Source organism: Neolamprologus brichardi, chromosome 20 (assembly GCF_056152115.1).
Source record: "Neolamprologus brichardi isolate AB-2024 chromosome 20, ASM5615211v1, whole genome shotgun sequence".
Lineage (NCBI taxonomy): Eukaryota > Metazoa > Chordata > Actinopteri > Cichliformes > Cichlidae > Neolamprologus > Neolamprologus brichardi.
This window is the reverse complement of record NC_142123.1, coordinates 1,498,870-1,514,795: the sequence shown is the minus strand read 5'-3', so window position 1 is coordinate 1,514,795 and position 15,926 is coordinate 1,498,870. Positions and strand designations below refer to the sequence as shown.

The 15,926-nt window shown below is 39.8% G+C and overlaps 1 protein-coding gene across 1 annotated transcript; it reads right to left on the bottom strand.

Annotated features, from left to right (window-relative positions):
• Positions 1–14: 14 nt before the first annotated feature.
• On the bottom strand, positions 15–15,227 carry LOC102792640 (putative RNA helicase mov-10-B.2). The gene is made up of 23 exons (XM_006785683.3): positions 14,942–15,227; positions 13,880–13,982; positions 11,090–11,271; positions 10,552–10,648; positions 10,318–10,459; positions 9,974–10,226; positions 9,759–9,869; positions 8,518–8,695; positions 7,959–8,101; positions 7,666–7,842; positions 7,284–7,396; positions 6,972–7,168; positions 6,415–6,512; positions 6,188–6,285; positions 6,002–6,100; positions 4,604–4,709; positions 4,396–4,513; positions 4,032–4,223; positions 3,827–3,898; positions 3,610–3,735; positions 3,437–3,525; positions 3,206–3,318; positions 15–833 (listed from the first exon to the last, which is right to left on the bottom strand). Exons 1-23 carry the CDS (start codon positions 15,073–15,075, stop codon positions 772–774), a joined length of 3,003 nt encoding a protein of 1,000 aa, XP_006785746.2. The 5' UTR covers positions 15,076–15,227; the 3' UTR covers positions 15–771.
• Between the last annotated feature and the right edge of the window lie 699 nt (positions 15,228–15,926).

Genomic DNA, 15,926 nt, shown 5'->3' with positions numbered 1-15,926 from the left:
TAATACAATTATTTATTACAACTGACTTCTATTCTATAAGTAAATCAGCATTTAAATTTCTTTTGGCATCCCCTTGGTATAATATTTAAAATGAGAATTAAAGAGACCTCAGACTTAAAAGTAAAAAAAACCCAAAAGATCGGTAAGTTTGAACATTAAAGTGACCTTGTGTGTTGTCATCTTAGATTTATTTAATTAAATAATTTGCTTAAAAACATCGTAATTAAAAAATGCATTGAAATTTTTATACATGGGCAGGCAACACTACATGTGCATTTCAGTTATTTAACAACCAGTTAACAAGCATAGATCAACTGTAAATTTAAGTAATTTGTTCCTTTGCAAAGTCAAGCGTAGGTCCGTAACCGCTCCTTTTGGAATCTATTGACAATCAGGTGCTTTGATCAGGTGACACAGAAGAATCCTTGCATATAAAGTGCACGTTTGTAAAGCACACTCGTTCCTATGCACAGACTGCTTCATCTGTTCTCCTAGTGCTGGAAAAGTGCACTTCTGAGCTGCTACTCTTCAGTCTTAAGATTTATTGTCACCATGTAATTGTGACAAGTTTTGAAGTGCTGGTATTAGTGGTGCAGTTCCCTGAGACAATATACTTGCTCTAAACACAATACAGTTATGTCTATCATTGTCTTTGGTCAGGATCATAGAGTAAAATTATATCTTTGTTGGACATTTGATATAGGAAAGTGTTCACTTAGGACAGTTTGATGGTGCTTGGTGCTGAAACACCTTTTGGGGCTCTCCTTTGGCTCACATGTCGTTCCTCCACTCGGGGTCCAGCTGCTGCTGAATGACACTCTCTGCAGTCTCAACTGGTGAGAAAAGCAAAATTCAAGGTGGAGAATTTTAACATGTTCATATGAGGAAGGTATTTATGAAAACATTACCCTCATTTCATATGTTTTTGGTCAGTGGCACAATTATGGTAATTAGTAGGGGTGCAACGATACTCTTATCGATATTGAACCGTTCGATACAGTGCTTTCAGTTCGGTAGGCATATGTATGAACAATACAAAATTTTTAATTTATTTTATCAACTTTTCTTCTGACGATGCTGTCTGTGTTGAGCGCTCAGTGGATTTGCGCTCAACAGTGCAGCCTAGGCGGAGTAGTCGAATGCAGATTCACTGAGCGCAGCGCAAGCTAGCGAGACAGAAGGTTGCAACATGGCAAATTGAACCTCCCCCACCCTCATTCAGATCTGGCGTTTGGAACTATTTTGGTTTTCATGTGACGTATGACCCTGAAGGTAAGCGTGTCATGGACAAAAGTAAAACAGTATGTTGGATGTCCCACGCAATGCTCAATTACATTGGTGGGAAAGAGTGTGTTAGCAGGTTAGCTCGTTAAGGTGTTGGCCATCCAGCCCCACGCACAGGGCGATCTGCGGTAGCTCGTTAACGGAGATTTGCCGTGTTAACGCTGACAGCACTAGTGGGAACACAACGAATATGACTGCACATTTACTCCAACATCATCCTAGTGCAAAGACAAGTGGAAGCAGACAAAAACAAAAAGGACGCATGCTACAAACTTTACCCGAGTCATTTAGACAGCCGTTAGCACATGATTCTCCTTATGGGGACCTGATATGTTTAACCACTTAAGCCCCACGCCCCAGTATGGGCAAAAAGGAGGAAATCATGTCATATAAACCATTTCTACAACCACCAAACACACCGAAAACAAGCGTGATTAAACGAGCATATATGTAAATGCGCAGAAATCCGCTAAACAAACAAAACCGAACCAGAAATTCTTCAGACTTCGTGTAACCGTCTAAAGATGGGCTGGTTAGCTTCCAGAGCTATCACTGACTCCACACACCAAGTTTCACCACGATCAGACCAAAATTCACTGAATGAGCCACAAAAGAAGACCACAAAAACACACAGCGGCGCAAATGCGCTAAGACAGAAATTGGCTTACCATCCTGATTTCCTCGTTATTTTCGCTGGTAGCCACGTGGTTAACAGTAGTTGCCATGCCTACCTAGCTGCATCAGAGGAGTTTTCTGTCAACAACCTCCATTTTAGACCCAACTACAGACACGTGACTGAACAGACGCTACATGCAGTAAATTTGGGCCCACGTGGGTTTTGGCATCACAATGTCTGATTGGTTGCAGTGACAACATGGCATCGTCACTGTGAATCTATTGGCTCAAACATTAAAAAGAGGTGTCAATCACGCAAATTGACCAAAGGAAACCAAAGTTACAGCCCCTCGGAGTTTAAAGGGCCAGAGGCCAATCAAACGCTCTATGCGCGCTGCAGAAAAGGGCCGTTGCCATGTAAATGTGTGGTTGATTCTTCAAAAATATATTTTTTAAAAAAAGCATGTTTAGGCCTGTTAATAAAATTTATTAATTTCTGCTCTTTAATACCTAAAAAAATCAACTGGCATGATGTCCAATTGTGTGCCAAAATTGGACATTTTTGTACAACGTCTGGATATTCATGTATTGACAGCGCTGTAATTTTTCACTGTTTCACTTTAGAAACATAAATCTTTGCACAGATGATGTTTATATGTTGGTTACTGGATTTCTGGAACCAAATGTGATCTGAGGCATATTTTTCAAAGGGTTATATGCTAAAAATTAAAAAAAAAATTAGGCGAGGATAAAATCTACTTACTTTTTCTGTGTTCCAGTCTCAGTAACTTTGACACAGTAATATCTGATTCAATATTTACACCTCTGATGAAATTTCCCAAGTGTTAGCTTTATTTTGATACCAAGATTGTAAGGACAGAGTTTGTAATTGCAGAGAAATAATCAATTAAATTTGGGCATTACATTTTCGAGCAGGAAGCTCAGAAACCCCCTTGGGGCTTAAGAGGTTAATATGCTGCTGAGAATATAGCCCAGAAGAAGCTTATAGTATAGCTTTTATTTTGGAAAGAGCCATTTCTCTGTAATAAACTCTCTTTCCCAAAGATGAGTGATTCCTCAATCAGATATGAATGTTTTTATTACTTTGTTGTTTCAGCAACATTAAATTTAAAAACTGTACTTTTGAGTTAAAATATATATTTATAATTTTAATAAATGACAAATTAAAAAAGCATGAACATTTTTTTTGTATCGAAAAAATATCGAACCGTGACACCAAAGTATCGAACCAAACCGTGAATTTTGTGTATCGTTGCACCCCTAGTAATTAGCCTTTGTTTGCTACCTGTGGGCTCAATTGAGATGTAAAGTGCTTGAAGTCGAGCTACCACATCTTCATCTTCCTCTGCCCGAATGAATCCAGTGTAACCTCCTTTATCTCTGCAGTACTGGATGAAGCTGCAGGCGAACAGGGAAAGAGAGAACAAGAAAGTCAGCGCAGAGCACTCGTTCAAATTTAAAGTTGAGTTTAAAATTTAACGTTTGCTGAAAGCGGAAGTAGGAGTGTGTCACGTGCTGGGCCCAGGTGGAATCAGTTTCCAAAATTCTGGGGTTTCCCACCACAATCAGCAGGGTTTTAGCTCGAGTCACAGCCACATTAAATCTCTGGACAAGAAAAGAACGTGTCACAATAATCTGTAAATGTGGTCTCTGTGTTTGTGTGTCTGTGCATGCGTTTGTGTTGTTCACCTTCTCATTTTTGACAAAGCCCAGGTTGAAATCCTTGTCTATCTCTGTGTAATCGGGGCTGCTTCGAACTGCAGACACCAAGATGACTCTCCTCTCCTGGCCCTGGAACTCCTCCACCGAACCAACCTGACACACACACACACACACACACATTAATATGCCTTTCTGACACACTTGATACTGTTTTATAGTGTTTCAGTGTCAAACATTCAGTTACCTTAAGGGTTTCCATATTCACAAATTGAAAGTCTTTACCAACTTTATCCAGTGCCTTGCGGATTTTCTGCACCTATTTGAAATGAAAAAAACATGAACAATAACCACACCTTCAAATCTGTATATTAAGTTTTCCACCTGTGTTCATTTTTAGTTATAGTTTCTAGGTGGAAACCTAGCTCAGTGCATAGGAAATTAATTTATACCTGCTTCCTGTAGGGGGCGATGATGCCTATGTCTCGGGGTGTAATCTTCGCCACACCTCTCTTGCCTTGTGCCTGCAGCAGTTTCTGCACATAGTCCATCAGCACCTCCACTTCAGCTACATTGAAGAAAGAAGGGCTGCTGGCCTCACGTTCGTCTTTGCCAGTCACCCCATGGAAGATCACTGGGAAGTTCTAAAAGATGTAAAATAATAGTGCATTGGTAGAATGGTATGGTTGAAGTGGGGCTTTTGATGCTTTGAGATCAATCAAAGCCACTGCAACCCAGTGCCGAAAAAGCAGAAGAAGAAGTCTGGATGTGTATATGAATTGTTTGTACTTTAACAGTGCAGCATGTGCTTTGTACCTGTTTTGGTAGATGTTTCCATCCACAGTAGAAGTTTTGTGCGTACTCATCTGCACAAGGCTGCAGTTCCCCATCATAGAAGAGCTCATTGGGAACCTCAAGAATGGCAGGATGAGACCTGAAAGAAGAAATATGCATAGTTGGAAATCAAGCAATAATTTTCAGTTTTTCATTACCAAGCATCCTTAGACTCTCTCTTCTAGCACACCTGTAGTTGCGCACTAGCTTGGTGAAAAAACTGTTGTTGAACACATCATCATCGTTCTTCTGGTACATAGGGAAGTTATTCATCAGCCGCTCCAAGAGGGACACATCTGTAGACAGCACAGAGAGGTTTTACTATACACACAAGTAATTAGAATTCCAGTTATCAGTGTTGGTGAGTATCCATGCATCAATAAATCAATTTTATAAACCATTTGTCCAAACCAGGGTCAGGGGGCTTGAGCCTATCCCAGCTGCCATAGGACATAAAGCAGGGTACACCTTAAACAGGTCACCAGTCCAACACAGGACTGACACAGAGAGACAGAAAACCATTCACATCTACGGCCAATAGTTCTTCTTTCAGCTGCTCACTTTAGGGTCACCATAGCAGCTCATTTGCCTCCATCTCACTTCATCCCATTCTTGTCTGCAACCCCAACCCTCTGCAAGTCTTTCTTCCCTACATCCTTCTCTGTCGTCTTCCTCTTTTCCCCTTGTTTGGCCTCTCCATACTGAACATCCATTGTCCAGTGTATCCACTACCTTTCTCTGCACACCAAACCATCTCAACCTTGTCTCTCTAACATTGTCTCCAAACTGCTTCACCTGAGCTGTCCCTCTGATGTACTCATTTCAAATCCTTTCTATTCTGGTCACTCGTAGTGAAAATCAAAACATCTTAAGCTCTTCCTCCTGTCTTTTTGTCAGTATTGCTCTCAGGTCTCACTACTATGTTTTAAATCTTCCCTTTTACACTTGCTACTATCCTTCTGTCACAAATCAGCCCTGACACTCACTTCACCCTGCCTGCACTCTGTTCACCTCACTTGTATACTGGTTGTTGCTTTTCTGTCTTGCTTCTCTTAACTTTGATTCTTCTTCTTTCCTGTGCATACCTCCACCTCTCCAGTCATCTGCAAACGTCATAGTCCATGGAGAGTGCTGCCTGACTTCTACTGTCGACCTGACTATCACCATTGCAAGCTATATCACCATTAATCACCTTGTGGTGGCTGTTGTGAAATATAATAAAATATTTCTGTATATAAATTAATAAATTTGAACCAAATTGAACTAAATTGAATTGAATTGAATAAGGGGCTCAGAGTTGATCCTGATGTAATCCCACTGCACCTTGAACCCATCTGTCACTCCTACTCCTTCCACTGCACACCTCATCCATGTCTCACTGTCCTCACATACTTCTCCTGATTTTTTTATACAGTACCACAGCTCCTCTCTTGGCAACCCTTCATATGCTTTTTCTTTTTCCTTCTGCCTTTCTCTTTTCTCTTCATCAAAATTCAAAGAATTCATCAAAAAGGCAAACATCACATGTTTAGTGCTCTTTCTCTGCATCCTGTGAGCAGTATGAGGGTGTTCGCACATCTGTACTTACCCATGCCGTATTTCAGAGCAAACGGCGACCTGAGAATAGGGCCAAGCTGCTTGGGGTCTCCAGCTAGAACAACCTGACCAGTCTCTGCATCCAGTAAGGCTGCGCGGCACAAAATAACAAAAATCAAGCATCATATGAAACTAATCTAGTACAGCTACAGAATGGAAAGCTCTTTGTTGTTTTCACCTGCCAATGGGACTAAACTCTCAGTCTCCACAGCATGTCCAGCCTCATCAATAAACACATGAGTGAAATGTCCTTCTGGAATGTCACCTGAGACCAATCTGCACAGATTAAATAATGTTTACATGGCACAAAGTCGTATTTGCCACGTTCATCTGTCATGTTTAATGTTGTGTTAATGTTATAGACAGTGTCATGCACATATGAGTGCAGTGTGAGTCATTCACTACCTTCCGGCAGTTAACAGGGTGGTGACTATGATCTTATACTTCGTCAGCTCTTCTTTAGCAGGGAAAATGTAACAGTCCCCATCCAGGTTAGAGCATTCCTGTAAAGTGCCATCGTATCATAAACCTCAGTGAGACTTAATAAAATAGCATCAACTGTGTTAAACACCAGGAAGCACATCAACACTTTAGTTGGAAGTGAATGAGTGGTCCTCATTTAGTGTGTCATCATGAACGCAATGGTGGATCTGATCAATCACATTCTTGTGACATCATAGCTTTGGAAGGTGGAGGAAAAAGAAAAAAATGCCTTTGTTTACATAACAATAACTTCTAGAGCAAATGATAAGCATTGGTGGTGTTTTCTTTAATCATTTCTATAATATAATAAATATATTATGAAGTTAGGTTTCCTGTTAGTCAAATTTAGGTTACTCATCTTGTTTTGCTGATGATATTGTTTAATAACATTAACTAACTTCTTGGCTACTGCGTAATAGGTCAGTTACAGTGGAGGAATCTTATGATCTTGTTGAAACAAATGAACTCCCAGCACTGACCTTTAACTCCATTGGCACAAGTTTTGGGTCCCGGCTACTGGCATACATGCGGTACACTTCATGCTTGTCCACATGATCCACAATCCTCTTGCAAAGCAGATCAGCAGCACTGTTGGATGGAGCGCATGCCAGAATGTAGCAGTTAGCTTGTGTCTTCTTTATCTGCTTGATGGCCTCCACCACAGTCACTGTTTTGCCTAGACAATCCAAGAAACATGAGAATGGCATCAGCTGAGTTGCATTTTTAGACTTATGATAAGTTCCGGGAACAGAAGCTCAAACAAAGAGTTAGCAATATATGGGACCCAGTACCAGTTCCAGGTGGACCAAAAATCAGGTAGGGGGCAGGTTTGGATGAGCCAGCTACAATGTGTTGTACTGCCTGATATTGCTCTGGATTTTTCTCCAGCTGCCAATCAAACAGCCTGTTGATGGTAAGATAAAGGGGAAAAAATGTATAATTTAGAGATCAATCATTCCTGAGTAACTCATTTTACAATTTATAGACATCGACTCTGAAACTTACAATTAACCATAACGCCTGCCTTTAAGTGTACAGAGAACCAAAACTCCAGCCTCAGCTGATTAGAGAAGTGCTATAATTATCTTACATTATTTATTCACATATAAAGAAAGGGATAACACATACACGGTGTATATAAAAGTATATGATCAGTCCACTAGAGTTTCTAACCTGAGATTGGGAAGGTCGTTTGGCTGAAAGGACATGTTGGGTTCAACAGGAAACAACACGCTTTCCAGTCTACGTGAAAAAGCCAGTTCTGCCGCTCTGTGCTGGAGACGCAGAGTCACGTGGTTTATAGTGAACTCAACATTGAACTTCATGCCTTCTACAAAGCGGCTGACCAACCTGTAAAGAAATTCACAAAATCTAAGATGCCACAAATATCAATTTATTCATGAAACAGCAGATATTAATTCTCATTGGACTTGTACTTTTATAATACTAAACAGTCATCATCTTACTGGGAGCTGAAACCCAGTTTAACACTGTCCAGCTGCACACTGTGGACGTAGCCACAGTACTTGACCCCTGGTTCTCCAACAGGATACACCAGCAGCTTATCTCCTCGGAGGACAGAGGGACGGTTCTCAGCCACACCAGGCACCTGGCAAAAGGGACAAGAGCTGTCACAAGGATAACTGTGATGACACAAACATGAGCTGAATGTGTCCCACAAGCTGCCACAGGCAATCAAGGTTGTGTAGAGGTCCTTGTAATTTTTAGGAACCGACATGAAAAACAAGTTTAACATATGAATGGGTCAGTGAAGAATGACCGTATGTAGTATGTTTTGTATGAGTTTGATATGGGTTTAAATGAATGACTTTTTTCTGCAGTAACTTATATAACTCGTCTCTGATTGATAGACTATGAAACCAGTGCCACCAATATGCTTTAAAATGAAACCTTCAGTTATATGCTCACTAACAGCTGTTAGTTGGTCTTAATTTTAATAATCGAACTAATGGTAACAACTGAATGTGATCAGAATCATATATCTGACATATCTGATATATTTACCTCCAGAACAAGAAGCTTCTTGTTTGTTTTGTCTTTAGTCATGGTAGCGTGTTCTCTGTCAGCGTTGGGGATGTTGTATCTCTTGATGTCCACCTCCATCTGAAGCTCCTCCAGATACAGCAGCACCTGGAACCTCTCTGTATAGTTCTCCCAGTTCAAGGGACTCTCCAGTATGGCTCTTTGAGACACACATATGAAAAACAGATGACATTGTATACTGCAAATCATATCACAGAAGCTGAGTTGAGATTTGAGGATCTCAGTAGATCAGAGGCATTGATTCACTGTTTTACTGCAGGGGTTCAGTCCATTTCTTTTCTAGCTGCATGCAGAAATAATACAGGCAGCAGAGGCGGATGCTCTGAGTGACTGCAGTGACAGAGATCAATGGAAGTAGCCAAACTCGCACCTCCATGTTATGCACACATGCCTGCACTGTTTCGCATTTGCCACAGCCCATGAGTAAACTATGTTTTCCTGTGTTCTTCCAGAGTACTTTTAGTTGTACTCTTAGTTTAGTTGTAGACTTTTCGTTGCTTTATATCATTTTTTAATTGCTGATCATTGCTGTTGGTCACCAAGATTACACAAAAACAACCAAGCTTGAATTTTGTAAAAATTGAGCCATATCACACACAAATGTTGGACAATGTCAGGAGAATGAGATGACGTGTTTTCCACAGTCACCCTTTCTCAGATATAGCAAACAGCAGTGTCTTTTAGAGGGATTTTCACTACTGGAAATACTGGATATGCAGGGCAAACTAGACATCATGCCCACTTCCTAGTGGTAAAAGCACCCACTCCTTTCCCACAATGTGGAAGACCAACTAACATCCCATCCAGCTGGGAAGGACATCCACATACTTTTACACTGGATAAGACCAAGAAAAGTTGTGTAAAACTGCTTTAGTGGAGAGGTGTTCAAAAAAATGAAGGCTACATTAGTTTTGGTGCAGATGACATTCTTGGTGGCTGCTTTCTCTGCTTTCTTCAACTGTCCCTCTAGTTAATCTATGTTTTTGTCCTATTGTCTCAAAAGAGATCATTGTTAAATATCATAAAAGATGTCACCAGATTATTGAAATCTGAAGACACTGACAACAAACTGATAACACTGCAATTTTTAAAACACTTTAACGTAAAAAACAAACAAACAAACAAATAAAAAACGAATGGAAAATAAACATGAGTGAGGCAAACTACCATTTAACATTTACAATCTCAAGGCTCTTTCTTACCTTTTAGCATTGGGCCAGGAGTACTTCAGTGATTTAAGGAGGTCATGTATGTATGATGGTACTCGATACCGTTTTAGCTCAACCACATTTTTTAGACGCATTACTGACAGCCTTAAGGAGACAAAAAAAGAAAAGGTTTAATATTATAAAAGACACAGAAAATGTATTTTTGTACATTTACAGTGTACGTTTAACAGCTAAATAAAGCGTAGTACCCTTCAGGTGGCACCCCATCCACAATTGTGTAATGTGCCTCAGGAGTCCAGGCGGGGATGGAGCGAGGTTTGTAGGGGGCTGTAGGTGCTAGCTCCAGTCCCAAGGAAGTTACACACTCAGCCTCAATAAAGCGCACAATGTAAAATGCAGCAGAGGATGGCTGCAGGTCTGGTTTGAATTCAAAGGCGAGTGTAGCTGGATAGAAACCAACCAAGCTGAAGCTGAAGACAGCCTGGATTTTATAGCTGTCACCTGAAACCCGGATGTTGAGTGCATTAATGGTCAAATTCTACCTCTAATCTGTGAGTCAAACGAGCTAGCTTATCTGTGATGCTCGCGTCACCTGGTTTTAGTGACAGGGGGTTCTGTTTGGTCACTTTCTGCTCGTCAACCAGCGACAAGCACTTGAGCCAGTGTAGAGGTGTGTAGTAGGTGAAATACACAGTTTCTGTTCCAGTGTTCTTCACTTGCAGGGTTACCTCACTCTGTTGGCAAAACACATCATTTTGTAAAGTTTTTTTCTTTGTTTGTAAGCACATGTATATCAGGGAACATTGCAATCTGATGGCTTAAATACCTCAAAGGTCTCTTCCACACGTAAGTGAAGTTTTCCATTCTCAAACGAATGTTTGGATGTGATGCTGATCCCATTTTTGTCAGATATGAAGTGGGATCTGTAGGTGGGAGAAGATCAGAGGCATCGATTCACTGTTTTACTGCAGGGGTTCAGGCCACTTCTTTCAAGCATGCCTTTCTCTTCTAGCTGCATGCAGAAATAATACCGGCAGCAGAGGCGGATGCTCTGTGTGAGTGCAGTGACAGAGGTTAATGGACTGGAGTAGCCACACTCGCACCTCCATGTTCTGCATACATGCCTGGCCTGTTTGCCACAGCACATGAGTTGTGTTTTCCCATGTTTCACATTTCATTTACTCATTAAATGGTTTGCCTTAAAAATAAAAAGCATGTTCACACTGTGAGTTTTATTGTGCAGAAAGGAGCAGAACAAAATGTCTGTATGTCCTGTTAACATTTAGTAGACATACAGCACCAAGCATAACTTATTAGAAAATGGTTCACAGAAGAGTAAACAAAGCAGGAGTCTGCCAGGTTACCTCTCTGACTTGAGCTTGTTCATCAGGAGACTGGCCGTTTTCCTCCGGTATCTTACTCCCGTCTCGGCCTCATCTGCAGAGGCTACTGTCTGTCCCATCCCCAGACTGGCTGCCCCGTTCTGGGCAGGCGTCGGTTTACGGTGTCTCTGCCACTGCCACTGGTCCATGTAATCAGCTTTGACCTGTGTGGATCATCACTTCATGTCAGTTTTATTTTAGGATTTAGAAAAAGAAAAATCATTGTCACGTTTCTGGCTTTATTTATCTGAGCTTATAAAGTTGCAACCAAGAAAGAGAATGAGTGTCGTCTTAAGAAACTCTGAAGTATTTTCTTCAGACAACAGGATGTATTTTTGAGGAAGTGACAGCATCCTGTCCTTATGTGAACTCTGATTCCTTAACTCGCTTTGACTTCAAAAGGCTTAATTTTAAACTGATTCCTGTGGACAGTTTAAGAATGTTAAGTCCTATAAAATATTGTCCTATAAAAAAAAGCTATTTTATTTTAACCATTAATAACACAATTAATGATCCTCCTATTAACAAATACGAAAAAGGAAGAAGAAGAAGCTGAACCTGTTTTGTTTAGACAATAATACCTTAATGTCTTTTAGAACCTGTTTGGCTTTTTACTATGAGGTGAGGTTAAACATGCTGAATACAAGGAAACAGTTGCCCTCTGTCAATAGCAAACTAGAGTAAGAATGTTTACTGTAAATATGAACTTTGCTTCCTCTTGCACTAGGGCTGCCACAAACGATTATTTTGATAGTCGACTAGTCACCGATTATTTTTGCGATTAGTCGACTAATCAGCTCATCATCCATTGGACGTAAAACATACAGCTTATTGCACCAGCAGTATCTGCTCTTATATAACTATCATTAGCTTACAGCTTTAAGTGTTTAAGGTATGTGCTAACTAAAAATAAAGACAAGATGATAGTTTATTAAATTTTAATGAAATTTGCAGATTGTTTCGGTGAAGTTTAATAAACTCCTTGCTATCTAAAATATAACAGGACACCGGAGTAAATTCTGGAGCATCTCACACTTCTGATAATCAGCTGTCTGCTTGACGTTTATTCAGCTGTGTAAAAACTATAACTTTAATCTCAGCCAAACCGATTTACTCAGGAACAAATAAAACACTACAAAAAGCCAAACAATAACATTTTTAAGTTATCTAAGTGACTTATATATCATGTTTAACCTGAGTAGCAAAAGATGCGGTGGGTTTGAAAAGATTTGCCAGGAGTCCGGTGTTCTCACGGCTCTAGTGAGCCTAGCCCCCGGCTAGCTATCGAGCTAGTGGGTAACAGACATCTCCGAAAACGTCGGAGCGCTTTTGAAAATATGTGGTGTCTTCATAAACTGAGCAGATATTTGAGGTTTATACAGTTACAAAATATGTTTAACGTTTATTTTGTGACCCAGAAAGAATAATAAGAGTAATATTAAAACTAACTAGCTGCCGCCATTGTTGGAAAGTGAGCTGGGCCGCGCTATGAATTCTGGGACACAGCTTCTTCTTCTTCTTCGGGGTTTAACGGCAGTTGGCATCCTTGTACATGCAGTGCTGCCATCTTCTGTTTCAGTCCGTTATTACACTCTTAAATCCTACTACTTATTCCTGCGTCTTTTGTGATCTTACAAAGCTTCAAACGACGCGTCGACTATTAAATCAGTCGTCGACGATTCAATCAGACGACCCCTTGTAAGCAAGCAAGAGCCAAGCAAGGGGGAGGGATATGAGATAAGATATGAACACTCATATATATCAACATATAACCGGTTGAGAATAGTTTTACTCTTTGACCTCCTCTGTGATAACCAAGACGTTTGCCTTTTTACATAAAAAAAAATAAACCTGCGTAGCCCAGATTTAACTCTGTGGCATTCTCAGGTATGAAAATGGAAGGGCAGATAACTGTTTTATTGGTACGGTTATATTAAAATACAAAAGTTATTCTGGAAAAGTCACAGAAGGAAATTACCAAAATGATAAACAGTGTCAGAGAAACTACTACTACTATCAATGACCTGTATTATATCTGTAAAAATATCACAATTTGGAAAAAAATTTTCATTTATTCATTTTATTGTCAAATGTTGAAAACATAAAACCTTGAAAACCAAATAAAAATATGTTCACTATTGTGCACTGGAGAAACAGGAAGTAAAGGCTAACAATGAACTCTTTGCTGATGCCTAAGTGGTATATATGCCTCACAGTCACTGTAAAAACATTTGCATAATGTCAGTGGATTACTGGAAGCTGTATCCTGACGCTTGAAGTAAACACAATTTAGGAATAGACATTCCAAATAAAGCTCTGTTCTTCTTTATACTGTAGCACTGACTGTAAGGGAACATCAGTGTGGCACGTGATCGCCAACTCAACACCAGCACCACACCTACCTCAATCCACGAGCTGCCATCTGGACTTTACCCAACAATGACTAAAGGCTAAGATTCATTTCATTGGGCTATAATCAGCCTCCAGTATTTTTGTTTTTGTTTCATCAGATAAACATTATTTACCTGTATGATTAACTGATTTTAAATTCAAATGTTTCACTTGAAGTTGTATCACTGAGAGATTCTAAAAAATATCAGACATGCCTTGTTATCTCAACTACAAGACTGAGTGATGTGCTTAAATAAAATGTGAAAATGTAAGTTTTATGGTAAAAAAATAAATCAATCAATCATTAAAATAAGTAATTGTTAAGAAACACATGTACCGTTAGAGATTCTGGTATAACAGATAATGAGATATAGTGCATACCTTGGAGTTGAAACGAATAGTGTCTCTTCGTCTTGTTATTTTGTTGGACACTTTCAGGGCATACAGGACTGACCCAAAGTTTGGATCTTTGGCCTCTGGATTCCTAAACAAAAGAATATCATTATATTCATTGGTAACAAAGTAAGTTCACTTTTTAAGCGGCAGAAAATATCAAATGCAACATTTCTATTAACTCAACAAACATCAGCAAGAACACAAACTGTGCGCAGTCTGCCGCACAGTGTTGCTAACGAAAGGTCCACCTGCTGTACTGCTGCTTTTTCAGGGAGAGAATTCTAACTTTAGTCAGAGATGGAGAAAATCGTAAGACAGATAGGAGACAAAAGGAAAAAGAGGGGTTATGTGTAAAGGTAAGGACTGCACAGTGATTTCTATAAACTACAGATTTAAAGATTATGGGTAATGTCGTCATTTTCAATCACATCTGTGTATGACCCGTAAAATTTATACCAATGCTGTTTGTTTAGGAAATGGAAAAAAGGAAGATGGGTTGTGAAACATCTGCTGACATCTTGTTCAATTCATTTCTGTAAATCCACAAAGAGCAGCAGGTTAGCTGCTCATATCATACCGATCATAAAATTGTGAGTTATCATTCTTTTCCCCACTAAACGACTGCAACTGATCTTAGGGTTTCCATACCGGCCGAATTCCACTTTAACCTCTGATTGTACTCATTTTTCTGTTTAGGTGTGCAGGCAAAGGCACCCTCCACAATGTAGACATCAGGAAAAAAAAGAATATATATATATATATATATATATATATATATATATATATATATATATAGGTTGTTTTGCTGGTATCCTACATACCAGACTGATTTCAGTCTTATATTAATTTGGCACAAGGTTCAGTTACCTTTGCACAAAAATAGGTGGTAGAATTCCTTCAAGGACCAACTTTTTTACATTCTTACTTTGAGTACATTTCAGAGCCTGCACTTTTTGGCTTACTTCAAGAAGTCGATTCAGTACTTCAACTTTTACTGTAGTTCTTGGTTATGGATACTTTTATAAATAACAGCGATCAAGAACCCACCTCATCCGGAACTCATTGTTGTAAATGTCTCTCAGCTGAATCCTGTCTGTGATGGATACTCGATTAGTCTCCTTCAAAAACTCGAAGAAATCGAGTCCAATTTGGCAGCGAATAGATAACTTAATATTAACCATGATCAATAGTTGATATTATCAGAGTATATCCTAAATCGTCCGTGCCGATCGTCTAAATGCGGATGTAACGCATCAACGCACAACTTGTGTTTATTTCATAAAGTAATACCCTAAGACTGGGCTTTAGCTTTCTATTCCTTGACCGCCGGCATGGGCGGAGTCCCTTTACGCTCTCTGCTGCGTACTGAAACAGTCACGCTCGGAGATAGAAAGCAGGCACACCCAGAGAGTCAGTCAGGCCGGAGAAATGAAACTTAACGCGCTGAGATGCAAAATCAGCTGAGAGCATCGGCAAACAAAACATAACAGGGCAATAAAGCGATTCCATAGGACGAGGCAGTCTCTACCACGTCACTGTTAATTGCGTGACTGTTATCTCGCTCTAATATGTGTGGAAACCACGTACTAATTCTAATGGCACGAGACAAGCTGATTGGTTATCTTCCTTGAACTTCTTTCCTTGAATCAAAATGGGTCAACACAATGCCCATAATTAAATGTGTCTTAATTTGTTTTTGTTTTATTATTGACTCAAACATAGAAAAAGAAACATAATTAATGGTATAGCATGCATTGAGCTTTATGATTTAAAACACGACTTATACTCTGGCCCATCATCCCACTCCTAAACTGGGATCAAGGATAGAAAGGAAGACAGATATATATTCGCTTAAAATGATATGCAAAACATTGCCATTAGGTGGTAATAACAAGCCGCCTGTTTATCAAAGCCATGGAAATTCAATAACAGCGATGAACATGCTCGCAAACAGGCCTCGACCTGTAATCTGACATATCGGGCATTTGCCCTGCTGTGGCCCGACCCACTTGTGGCTGCGCACCGGCCCTGC

Excerpts from the sequence above, each read along its gene's own strand:
- LOC102792640 (XM_006785683.3), bottom strand. The coding sequence starts at position 15,075 with ATGGTTAATATTAAGTTATCTATTCGCTGCCAAATTGGACTCGATTTC. Across the intron at positions 4,514-4,603 it reads AAGCTAGTGCGCAACTACAG|GTCTCATCCTGCCATTCTTG; the intron begins GTGTGCTAGAAG and ends TTCTTCTTTCAG. Across the intron at positions 4,224-4,395 it reads GGAAACATCTACCAAAACAG|AACTTCCCAGTGATCTTCCA; the intron begins GTACAAAGCACA and ends TACATCTTTTAG.